Source organism: Paroedura picta, chromosome 2 (genome assembly GCF_049243985.1).
Source record: "Paroedura picta isolate Pp20150507F chromosome 2, Ppicta_v3.0, whole genome shotgun sequence".
In the NCBI taxonomy this organism is placed as follows: Eukaryota; Metazoa; Chordata; class Lepidosauria; order Squamata; family Gekkonidae; genus Paroedura; species Paroedura picta.
In genome coordinates, this window is record NC_135370.1 from 42,717,293 (window position 1) to 42,730,597 (window position 13,305).

At 45.7% G+C, this 13,305-nt stretch overlaps 1 protein-coding gene across 6 annotated transcripts in view; it reads right to left on the reverse strand.

Annotated features, from left to right (window-relative positions):
• Positions 1–13,305, reverse strand: part of TANK (TRAF family member associated NFKB activator) — a 49,953-nt gene that overhangs the window by 22,651 nt on the left and 13,997 nt on the right. For all 6 annotated transcript variants that reach the window (XM_077319921.1, XM_077319923.1, XM_077319917.1 and 3 more), the window contains 3 exons: positions 10,795–10,915; positions 6,291–6,399; positions 1,359–1,489 (listed from right to left, as the gene is read on the reverse strand). In XM_077319921.1, coding sequence (XP_077176036.1) covers positions 1,359–1,489; positions 6,291–6,399; positions 10,795–10,893 — 339 coding nt within the window. In that variant the 5' untranslated portion in view covers positions 10,894–10,915. The remainder of the gene's footprint in view (positions 1–1,358; positions 1,490–6,290; positions 6,400–10,794; positions 10,916–13,305) is intronic.

Here is a 13,305-nt window from a genome sequence, read left to right on the forward strand (position 1 = left end):
GCTGAGTCAACCTCAAGCTGGATGCAGGGATCGAACTCCCAGCCTCATGGGCAGAGCTTCAAACAGCATGTCAGCTGCCTTATTACCCTGCGCCACAAGAGGCTGTATAACATGTAAAACTTATACATTATCTTGCCTTAAACCATAGCACAACCCTGTAAGACTGCTCAGTATTGTCTTTCCACTGCAGTGGCAGATGGGGGCACGGGAAAGAGTGTTATCTGCTGAACCCCAGGCAAATTGCCTTCAGATGTCGGGAACAGACTGGAGTCGGAAAATGGCACAGGCCGCATTTACTGTTAAGTTTGTGTACTTCTTCCCTGTTTCCCTTGCACAGCATGCCAAGATTAGGGATAAAATCCAGTTTGTCAAGAGGGCTGTGTGTAGGAGCCTTAAAATTTATCTTGAAGTAGAAACAAATATGATAACACCGGTAAAAAACAACCACCATGCACTAAGATTGGTTTCTATTCCGGGGGTCAAGGGTCTTAATAAGGATTAACCTCCATCATTCTTGTTATGCGGAGAACTTCAGGGAAGAGGAAGGGAGCATGCAAGACAGAGGAGAAACCAGATAGATCCACAGTCATTGAGAGTATTCATTGTACACTTATTCATCATCATAAGTGAATCTGTATTTGCAAATTTTTTTGTAAAGAGACTGCCAGAGACGTTTTTACAGTGCAATAACTCTTGGGTATTGTTCTAACCTCCATTTCTACAAAAGAAACTCCTGTGCTTTTACCATTGGAGGAAGACAACAGTTTGCATCCTGTTTCAAGGCAGTCACTGCAAAAGCTTCTTAAAAAAAAGATTTGCTCTCAAATTACATTCCTACAAGATAATTATAAACTGTCACTGAATACTTTTTAAAAACAAATTTAACACATGTGATTAAAATTTGCTTAGTTGACGGAAACTGTTCCTACCTCGTTTCCTACAAACGAATCCTAAAATAAACTTCCAAAAATTATTCTGATAAAGTTTAGTATATATTAAACTCCATGAACATATTGGACCCCACTAGATCAGGCTTTTTCAACCAGGGGTTCATGAAATCCAGGTGTTTCTTGATTGCTCTGGGTTTCCCAAATGGGTGGTAGTTAATAATTTGCTTATATATAAATTAAATCTGGAATAATAGAATTTAGAATCATAGAGTTGGAAGGGACCTCCAGGGTCATCTAGTCCAACCCCCTTCACAATGCAGGATACTCACAACCCTATCGCTCATCCACTGTAATCTGCCACCCCCTTGAGCCTTCACAGAATCAGCCTCTCCATCAAATAGCTATCCAGCCTCTGTTTTAAAATTTCCAAAGATGGAAAACCTTTACACTGAGTCAAAACCAACATACCTTTAAACGCTCCTCTCGCTGTGTTGATAGTTTCAACTTCTCATGAAGCTGATCACAATTCAAGTTTAACAAGGTACCGTTCCTTTTCACTTCGCTGTCATCAGGGCCTGGAACTGAATCACGTGGATTCACTGCAAAAATAAAGAGAGAGTTCTCTTTTGGCCATTTTAGAATCTGAAACAACCACGTACACAAAAATCCAGTACTGATATTCGTTGCCCAGCCCCTATATAATCTGTAGTTTACCAATTTGAAAACTGTTAGCAAATCCCCAAAAAGAAACAACCCATACAGTATTTTTTACAGAAGACAAACCATAGAAGAAAGTGTGTGTGATATTTTGACACAAATTATTAGAAAAGATTTGGGGAACTACCCTATTTAGCTTAAAAGAAGACCAGAGTCCCCCCACCCCCACATATGCAATCAAGAGAAAGAGGGATAGGTCTAAGTCACATGAAATTTTCTGTTCTATACAATAACAAAACAACTTTTTGTGTGTTCAAAGTGGGCTGGTGTAAGGATGTGAGTCTTGGACTAGGATCTGGGAGACCCAGGTTCGAATCCTCACTTTGCCTTGGAAGCCTGCTGGGGGACTTTGAACCAGTCTCAGCCTAACTTACCTCACAAGATTGTTGGGCCAAGAGAATGATGTAAGCTGATTTTGGTCCCCATTGGGGAGAAAGCACAGTATAAATGAATCAAATGAATACATTGTAAGGATATTATTTCACATTACATTTTTTAGTTTTTAGATTTGTTTCCCGCTGCTATTGAGGAACCATCTCGCAGCGGGTTAGAATAAAACCCACAATCATATAAACATAAGCCCCCCAAATTAAAAACCCACAATTACCAAGAACCAGACGGCAGCATAAAAACTCCCCCTTCTCCCACCACCAACCCTCCCACAAGGGGTATCTCGGGTGCCTGTCCCAGATGAACTAACATATAAAAATATGATCTGTCAACCCTACATTATCAGGTAACTGTATATGGTATATAGTAGCTAAATGTATCTGGAACTTTTGCATATATCAAAGTGTGCTGTTAACTGCTCTTTCAGTAGGGCTGCCAGCTCTGGGTTGGGAAATACCTAGAGATTTTGGGGGTGGAGCCTGGGGAGAGCATGATTTGGGGAGGGGACAAACCGCAGCAGGGTATAATGCCATAGTCCACCTGCCAAAGCAGTCCTTTTCGCTGGGGGACGGGCTTGTGGATGTCTGGAGAGCAAACGTAATAACAAGTGATCTCCAGGTACCACCTGGAGGTTGGCAACACTACCTTTCAGCCAAATCTTTGCTGTTTCATCATCTATTTCAGTGGTCCCCAACCCCCGGTCCAGGGACTGTAACCGGTCCGTGGATCAGTCGGTACTGGTCCGCAGCTCCTCCTCATCCTCCTCCCCAGCTGCTGCCTCGGGGGCTGCCCTGCCACTCTGCCGCCGGCTCACCTTTGGTGCTCTCCAGCGGCTGCCATGACTGGGGCTCCCCCTCAGTGTGGCACTGCACAGCTGCTGCTGGCAGCACCCCCCAGCAGGCAGTGGGATGTCAGGGGCTCTGGCAGGAAAGCAAGTAGAGCAGGGGCTCAGGCAGTGGCGACGTCCCTCGGCAAAACACTACCCCCCCCCGGGCCTCAGTAAAATTGTCAAGCATTGACTGGTCCCCGGTGATAAAAAGGTTGGGGACCACTGATCTATTTGATGCAAGCTTCTGTCCCACTCTCTAGATTTAAATCTCTCAGGATAGCTGCAGAAGTACGGGATTACTGCTGGTCATGAAGTCTCCCCTAAACTCAAAATGTTACTAAGTCAGGGTTAAGTCATCCTGCATATTAGTCTGTCTTTGACGGGACACCCAATGATCTAAAAAAGATGGACCACCATGGGTGGCCGTGGGAAGGAATAAGGCGCTTCTGTGGCCAGTGGCTCACATATGCTCCTTTTAAAAAGTAACACATGTGGGACTTTGTCCCATGGATTGATTCAGTAGAACTTGTTGCTGCACAATATGTTTAAGATCACCCTGCACCACCTCAGATAAGAGAAAAATCTGTTGTTTGCTCCTTGGTAAACAGATCGTGCACAAATTTCACTCAGCCGGTGCCACTGACCGAACTAAGATCACCGTAATCAATGCACAACTTAGCACAGCCTTTCAATTTTGTTACCCAGTAAGGGAACAAAGTCACATGACTCAAGTGGTCTTTCCTCAAATATCCTTCTTCAGCCCACACTCTTTGTTCCCCTCTTCCTCTTTTTTTCCATTTCTATGTAATTGCTTCCACATTTCTTTCTCTCTTATTTTTAGCCTTTTCCACTTCCCATTTCTTGCTCTCCCACCCAAGTTTCTCTTTTAATACACCCCTTCTTTTTTTAAGAAGGGTTCCCAAATCGGAGTCAAAGAAAAAAAATGGAAGGAAAAGACCACTCCATCAAGTTAATTCATCCTTTCCAAGCTGCTACCTCTACAGTTAATCATCCCAGTTAACAAAGTAGACACAAAGTATCTTGGAGACCTAAGATGCAGATTCTAAATTATTCATACATTTCCCAAATGGTATTTAAGAATGACCATTGGTTACTCACCAAGAAGTGTCTTTCTCCTCTGAGGCCAGGATGACATCTTGGTGGGTGTTTCCCATTTCTCACCAACCAAGATGTCCTCCTGACTCAGAGGGAGAACGATCATTGGTTACTCACCAAGAAGGGTATTTCTCTTCTGAGGCCAGGAGAACATTTTGGCTGGTGATAGGTGGGAAACTCCCACCAAGATGTCCTCCTGACTCAGAGGGAGAACTATTCTATCTGTCATTCAAAGCTAGGATTTATATTTGATTAAAACATTTTTTTCATCATTTTGCAAAAAAAAAAACCACAAACAAGTCAGTCTCAAGTGTTCTTCACGGTGTGGCTATACAACAGTGATCTCCAGTGTTGTGCCACTGGATGTCTGCTGCTATATTTTCTGGTACCTGCATCTTTCTTCCCCAAAGCAAAGAGCCAATCCTGGCTTACCACCGTCTGACTTGAACAGCAGATGCTTCAGAAGAGCCCACAAGAGGAGCACCCATTTGGAAATCCCAGGAAGACATCTGACTTGCAACCTCATAGTTATCCATGTCTGACCCTGTCATGGGCATTTTTCGAGTTGGCTGTACCTTCCTGGCAGCCATTTTGTGTTCTCTGAATTCTCAAAGCCTTCACAGGCTCCACAAGGTTGGGCACTGTGCTACACATAGTGCAGCTTCCCACTGCAAGGCCCTAGCTAGCAGGCAGTTTTAGAATGGAATTCCTTATAAGACACGAAAGAAGATGACAGGCAAGTCTCTGCCTCCCTGAGTGATCCGAAAGCAAGCACCTCTGCAACAGACCCCACTCACTTTGCTCAGCCCTCTAGACACGACAACCGGTATTTGGGCCGCCTTATTTGGCACTGGGGCCTCTAATTATTATTGATCTCTATTGTAACATCAGCAAGAAGTTATTTCTCATTTATTTTTTGTTTATAACTGTGAGAAGTCACTAGAGACCATACAGAGACACAGAAGTCACTAGAGACCACACAGTGGGGAACAATTCCCTGAACTAGAAATGCACAGACAAAACAGATTCTTTATTCTCCCGTTTGTGTGATTAGGAGTGTGCATTTGGTGAATTCAAGCTGTAAAAATATGAGTATTCATTCCAGCCAGATCCCCCAACCCCATTTTTTAGTTATCCAAAATGGCCGAAACCAAAAAAATCCCAAAAATATTTGGGATTTTTCAGGACCATTGAAAAGGTGATGTTGGAAGTACATTTAAAGGGCTCTTGGTCATTACTTCGGCCATATGATGCGATTGGTCAGTGGAAAAGGGAAACCAACCAAAAAGGGGCATAGTGGTTGGATGAGATTGGGATGGACAATGACCAGAACACTGCATGGCAGAGGGAGACGGTGCAGGGTTGGGAATTGTGGCGACAGCTGTGCCATGGGATTGCCAAGAGTTGGGCACGACTGAATGGCTAACAACAACAGTCCTGTTAAGTGACTTTGGAGTGAACTCTCTCCCTGGAGCAGGCATTTAAAAGGACTGATCTTTTTAAATGCCTTCAGAGTTCAGTTGTGCTGCCACAGCTTGCAAAAGGCGTTTAAATATTAAAGAGACTGCAATCTCTTTAAAGTTTAAATTTCTTTCCCCCCCCCCCCCATTTCATTGTAAGCAGTGAAGGATGGGGGCATCTCCTTTTAGGGCTCACAGAACTGGACTCTCATTGACTATAATGGTCCCCATAGGCTATAATGAAGCTGAAATAATTCAGCATTCCCAAATGTTTAGAAAATCCAAATACTATACCAGTATTAGGATTCAAGAATTTTGGGGAAATATTACTATTTGGGGGATTCAATATATCCAAACAACACCGGGTTATTTGCACAGTCCTAGTGGTGACCCCGGATGCATTTGGAGGTCTCTCATCCAAATATTAACTAAGGCTGACCCTGTTGAGCTCCTGAGTTTACACAATCAGGCTATTGTGGGCCATCCAGGTCAGGACAGAAAAGTACTAGTGGAAAGTTATTTGTACAATATGTTCTGGAGCGTATTAGGTGTCTGCAATCCTCGAGTCACCGTACAGAAAAATTAGCATTTCCTTCCATCTTAATTTTCTGCTTAGGAACTCATAGTATTGGAACATCAAACCTGCTTCATAATTTGAGCAAGATAGTGGAGGAACATCCAAAAGCCATGTGCCCTCTAAAAGGCTATTATTGTTCGGGGATTAGAGGTCACTGAGCCAGCTTTTATGGGGAAGCTCAAGTAGCTAGATGCAAGTTTGCAAGAACAAAAAAGAGCAGATTCTAGTTGAGGAGGAGATCTGTTGGGGGAAAAAAGTCATGACCGCCTCTGAATCAAGGCCATTTACAGACAGTGAGGAAGGATACATACCTCTGTTTGCATTCAAAGGAGCCAACTGTGATCTGAGTTTTGAAACCGCCCTTGTCAGAGATTCTATTTGTTCCTGTTGTTCACGTATTTGTTTTTCATAGCAGTCCGTCTACAAATACAATTTAAATTAGCAGAAGGCATGCTGTGTGCGACAGGCAGATATAGAAACTGCTGAAATCTCAGAGTTAGCACCTAGGTTTGCTGCATAAATATTTAAACAGCATCACCCACCTCAACATTCAAGCTTCTTTTCCTAGTGGGACAGTCATTTCCAATCTATTTATCTCCCCCACCCATTATTTACTACATTTTTCTCCCATCTGTTCTCTACAACACTGGTCCCCAACCTTTTGAAGATTGAGGACTGCCTCCGGGGGTGAGGAAGAGCCGGCAGCCAGAGCTGCCGCGCATGCGCGTTTTCACCACCAGGGGCACTAACGCACATGCATGGCAGCTCCGTGCATGCGTGTTTGTGTCCGCCAGCATGCCGGCAGCCACGCCTGCCTCTTCCCCCCCAGCAACAAGAAGCTAGCTGGGCCACGAGTGAAGCGACTGCTTCTCTTGCGGCCTGGTGAGCTTCTCACCGTGGGGAGGGGTGAGAGGCAGGTGTGGCCACTGGCGGCCCGCTACCAAGGCCTTTCTGGCCCGGTAGCGGGCCGCAGACCGGGGGTTGACGACCCCCGCTCTACAAAACTCAAAATGGTGTACATCAGGGGTAGTCAACCTGTGGTCCTCCAGATGTCTATGGACTACAATTCCCATGAACCCCTGCCAGTGTTTGCTGGCAGGGGCTCATGGAAACTGTAGTCCATGGACATCTGGAGGACCACAGGTTGACTACCCCTGGTGTACATGGTTCTCACCCCACTCCACCCCACGAGCCCTACATTAACCATGCAATCTTATATAGAGTTATTCTAGTTTAAACTGATTTATTTCAATGGGGTTAGTCTGCACAGGATTGCACTGTAAAAGTATGCATGCATGCATTTGATTTCTATGCTGCCCCTCCCCACAAGCAGGCTTGGGGCAGCTCACAATACCTAAAACTCTATTTAAAATTAATGAAAATTACATTACTGTTGTTTTCCTGTTGTCTCATTCAAGCTAATGGCATGGAGCCTGCCTGGAATTTCCACGGACAGAAGAAGGGGACAATATTTGCCAATTTCCCCCTCCTGTAATGGCAATTTTCTGATGGCTCCCCCAGCTATTATTGGGCATTCCCCCATTTCCAGGAGCAGTGCCTCAGAGGACATTTCATTTCATTGTTTGTTTGTTTTAATTTGTAGACTGCCACTCCTGGGCCTGCAACCTTACAGTGGCTAACAACAATAAAACATACAATAAAGGCCATACAAAAAACATATCACATAACCCTCCAGACCCTTATTCTCCCCGCTCCCAGGGAGGGGCAAGATCTTCTGTGAGCCGGGCCTAAACCAAAAGCCTAGCAGAAGAGCTCCGTCTTACAGGCCCTGCGGAACTAAGTCAGCTCCAACATGGCCCTTATCTCTTCCAGGAGCTGATTCCACCATGTTAGTGATTAATGTATATTTTGGTTTATAGGCTGCTCCTCTCCTCACAGTCTCAGGGTGACTTACACAGTGAATTAAAATCAATTCAATAATTAAGGTTTTAAAATACATTAAAACTATTTATATTTTTATATTCTGAGTTGCAATAGGACAGGGAAATTCATGCCCTGTAGACACCAATCCCTTCTGCCTGCAGACATTTCAGGTGGGTCACAAGCAAGCCAAAAACTTGGCCAAAGTTACCCAGTAAGTGACTTGGCTGAGCCTAGGTCTTCAAAGCCAGCACTGTTTTATACCATACTAGCTTCAAAGCCCTTTCCTAAGAACGGGCCTTGAAAGGGTCTCCTCCCCTGGCCCCCGGCCAGGCAGCTTAAGGTGACTTTGGGCCACAGCTCGCAGCTGGATAAAGTGGGGCAGGCCCGAGACAGAGCTCCTAAGCAGGCAGTCAGCAGGTTGGGAGGCCCTTGTTAGCAGGCCCGGCCTAGCAGGCTAGGAGGCCCTTGTTAGCAGGCCCTCCACCACGACCCTTTGCCAAGGGGCCTCTTCCCTTATCTGCTGCTGGCTGCAGGCACTGAGGCCCGTTTGAGAGCAAAAAGGCTAGAGTCCAGGGACGGAGGGTGGGAGCTCGCTGCACCCTGATTGGCCCTATTCCATCTCGGACACCCCAGACCATTCCACCCCAGGGCCAGTTTCACAAATATTAATAGGAACCATGGATAAGGATTAACTCTGTTTTGCAAAGTAACCAATGGAACAGGGCCAGTTGTGCCTTTAACAAAAAAGTATCACATTACAGCCCGGTAAAAGCTCCTGATGAGGCGGGTAATAGCAACGCCATGAGTTCTCCAGTCATCCCATTCTTTGGAGTCCTCAAAATAACAGCTTCCAGCAAGAGAAGGAAAAGAAAATTGGACGGGGAAGGGGGGAATGCTCATGCACGTTGGAAACAATTAACAAACCGCCGCAAAAGAAAAGTGCGAGGCGGACCCGCTACGAAGCTAGGAGGTCAGAGAGACACACATTGCAGCAGCCAGGAAGACCCCAGGAAGCAGAGAGAAAAAAACCCACCAAGACCCAAATTGAAAATGTACAACAGCAATGTCTTGTCAACACTTCTGTACAGAGCACAGGCATGACAGCTAAAACAGACAGAAGAGAAGATGCTTTTGACAGCCAGCGTGCACGAGCGATTCTTTGCGAGTCAGATGGCAGCAACAAGTTACTGACTAAAAGATACGCTTGACAACGAACCACCCATTTGTATCAGGCACCATCTGGCCAAGACAACTCTGGCTTCTGTGTATCTGACACAGCTCCGCTCTTAGGAGGTTGGCAAAACAAGTGGCCAGCCAGCAACTTAAGAAGTTCTTTGCTGGCCATTACAGAAGTAGAGAACCCCAGTCTATGGGGGGGGGGATCCCCCATTTGAAAGTCACTTGTGAGGGTCATTTTGAGCTCATGGTTTCCACATGCTGTTGTTCTTTAGGAAACTTTTGCACTGGCTTTGCGTGCTGGGTGTTGTACGATCAAGCAAGCTTTTTAAAGTCGTTTTAAAATTTTTAATCAGAGGCTGGATAGCCATCTGATGGAGAGGCTGTGAAGGTTCAAGGGAGTGGCAGGTTAGCATGGATGAGCGATAGGGTTGTGAGTGTCCTGCATAGTGCAGGGGTTGGACTAGATGACCCATGAGGTCCCTTCCAACTCTATGATTCTATGAGATGTGCAAATAAGCCACATCCCTGGCTTCCTGTGTTGAAGCATAATAATCTCTAGATAATCAAGCACCGAAGTTCTGCTATTACTATAATAATTTGGCTCCTTTCGCCAACATGTTACAGTAGTTAGAGCAGCCTTTTTCAACCTTTTGACTGTGAAGGTACACCTGACCTATTTTTCAGGCTTCAAGGCACCACAGGAGTGATGTCATCTGGCCAGGCCCCCTGCCACGCCCGAGGTGGAAATAAAAATTAAAAACAAAATTTTAAAAATGCAAATAAAAATATGCAAATAAACATAAAATCCAGCCCCTCCTCACCTCACCACACTTTGCCTGCAGAGCCCTATAAGCAAATTAAAAAATAAATAAATAAAAATAAATAAATAAATAAAAATATGCCCCCCCCCAATTCCCATCAGAAGACCTACTGGGTCAACTTACTCCAGCCACAGGGGGAATAAGCAGCACTGCTGTGGTGGTGGCTGCTAGCTGCATGCAGCTGCCATTTTAGGACCCCCCCCAAGCCACGGTATTTCTGAGGGCTCTTGAGGTACACTGCTGTACCCCAGTACACTGGTTTGGAAACCCTGAGTTAGAATGACATGCTAGAGTGCTAAGGTCAAGTTCCAAGCCCACCCTGCTTTCAAACTTGCTGGGTGACTATGGAACCCCCATTCTCCTGCAACCTTACAGGATGCAATAGAGAAGAGGAAGACATGTACCCTGAGAAAGGTTAGTATTGAAAAGTACTAAGTAGACCAGTCCTGGTTATCTATGTGCAGCCAACAACTTTTATGTAGGTTAGTAACTTTGATAAACAATTACAATGAGAAGGCTGCTTTAAAATCGTTCCCCTTGGCTTCCCAATTATAATATTACTGCCTTTCCACAAACTTTCCACAAAGCAGGAGCTCACCCAAGTTTGCCCATCCACTGTGAAAGGCAAAAAAAGCACAATGTATTAAGGAGTTAATGAAACGAACTGGAAACAAATCTGCCAGTGGGCATATCAATATACACCCGACCCAGCCTTCGAAAGGGCCACTGAACCCAACACCCCATCGGATGCACAAATTCGAACATCAGAGCTCTCTCAACAGCTGGCAGCGTGCTTTCTTCACATGTGCATAACTGGAACCTGTCACGGCCTCCCATCCCATGCGTCAGGAGTGGCCTGGCCTGTGTGAGCATGCAAAAGGCAAGCCCACAATGACAACGGCCCAGAATCAGAGAGGAAAGAGACACGTACCTTTTGTTTGAGCTCTTTCACGGCAGAATCTCTGTCCATGCACGCCTGGCGAAAGGCTTCATATGCCTTATTAAGCTGTTCTGCAATGTTTCTATCCATACTTCCCAGGAGTATCTCATCACTGTAAGAAAGAAAGAGATCTGACTCAAACCTGGAGAAAAAAAGCACTGGAAAGCAGTGATGGTTGTCCGCCTAGATTTGCAGACAACGGCGTAAGCCCTGCGGTGGCTCCGTCACACTCTACAAGCAACGTAAGTACTACACAAAGTACTCCACAAGCACTACACAAAGTAGAAGCCGGCTCCTGCTTAGCACAGGGCGGTTGAGTTGGCTTGAGAGGCAGGATGCACCAGAATCACATCAGAACCATGTCAGAAGCCCAGCCTGGATAACCCTGGCAAGCCAAATTCCATCAGATCTCAGAAGCTAAGCAGGGTTGGCCAAGGCTAGCACTCAGAAGGACAACCTCCAAGGAATACTAGGATCGTGACGCAGGGACAGGCAATGGCAAACCACCTCTGAACGTCTCCTGCCTGTGTGACGGACAATCTCAGGCTATGTTACACACATTCCATATGATAAATAAGAGTGTAGGAAGCTGTCTGGTCTCCCCTATCCTAAGGCTGACTTGAAGCTAGGGATGTAGTCTGATATCACAGTGAGGCAATTTCCTTAGGGATTCCATGCTCAGCTTCATGGTGTGCAGAAGAAGAAGAAGAGTTGGTTCTTATATGCTGCTTTTCTCTAACTGAAGGAGTTTCAAAGTGGCTTACAGTCACCTTCCCTTACCTCTCCACACAACAGACACCCTGTGGGGTGGGTGAGGCTGAGGGAGCCCTGATATCACTACTCGGTCAAAACAGCTTTATCAGCTCCCTGGCAAGCCCAAGGTCACCCAGCTGGCTGCATGTGGGGGAGCGCAGAATTGAACCTGGCATGCCAGATTAGAAGTCCACACTCCTAACCACTACACCAAACTGGCAAAGAAGATGAGCATTGCAGAACTTAAAGGAGTATTTTAAACACTCAAAGGTCCGGCACACCTGATTCCACAGATGGCCAGGTTCTTATCGTAAGCTAATCAGTGTGCTGTAAGAGCAGCCCCTTTCCCCTCTTGGTTCCCACCAACTGATATAGCACATCTGAACACGGAGGCCCCATTTAGATTTTGTGGCTAATGGCTGCTGAGAGATCATAGAATCCTAGTGTTGGATGGGATCTTCAGGGCCATCTAATCCAACCCCCTTCAGAATGCAGGAAATTCACAACTACCTGCCTCTCAGGAGACAGTATGATAAACGACACAAAGCAGGAGTCTGGTGGGAAAAGCCTCAAGATCAGAAGGCACCCTTTTATTTATAGCTCCACATAAGAAAGTTCGAACAAAGAAAAACGTGCAAGCCCTTGTGTTCTAACGTGATTGGAATTTCTAGCTGCCGTGCCATATATGGCGAATCTAAGAAAACTGTGAGGTGATTGGAAGAAGTTTGGTGCAAAGGTGTGGTTTAGGGAGGGCTGGGGGCAGAGGTAGCTTATGGGGGTGTGGTTTGCCAACACCTACGTAGCGTGGTTTGCCAACACTTACGTAACCAGATCTCTACACCTGCCCACCCACAGTCACCATGTCCAGATGATGTCCCTCCCAAACCAGAAGCCCTGACCAGTCCTGGCCTGGATGAAATTTGCTTCCCAGTCCCATAGTGGTGATTGACATTTCCCTGGTATGCACAAAATTACCACAAGAGCCAAGCACTGATACAATCCCTCCTGCCCACTCAATCATAATCTGCCTAAATTCATAGAATCAGCATTTCTGTCAGATGGTTATCTAGCCCCTACTTAAAAACGTCCAAAGAAAGAAAACCCACCACCTCCCAAGGAAGCCGGTATCATCAATACATGTTTCTAATTCCCTTTAAAAAATATCTAAGCTAATAAGCATTGTGTGATTGTCAATCCATTTCCCCTTTCAGTAAAAAGAAGTCTGCCTGGTATTCAGTCTTACAGTATTATTAACAGCCAGTATTTAGCCACAGAGTATTATTAAAAGCCCGTCAGAGCCGGGTTTAACAACCACGATACTGCGATACCAATATGGTACTATGAAGGCCCCTCAATGATACCACAGCATGAAGGTTTTCAAAATGGTTGCTGGGGAGAGCCCTCCCACTTTGTACCTGCTGTCCCTGGCTCCAAGCAACGAGGAGAGAAAAAGGTTTTTTGAATTAAAAAAAATATTCTACCCTTATTTGCCCTCTCCCAAAGTTGCCAATGATGGGTCTGGAGGGGGTGGGGAGGGGACAGGCTCTGGCCATTTAAACCTTTGCTGGCAGATTCTCCTCTCACTTTAAGGGTCGTGGTGGCGGCAGGGAAGCGTGGCCACCTGATATCACTTCTTGGAACCCCAAAGCCTGAAAAATATTTCAGAGGTACCTCAATGGTCAGAAGGCCAAAAAAGGCTGGGTTAGAGTGTTGGACTATGATCTGGGAGACTCTGGATCTCCTGTGAGG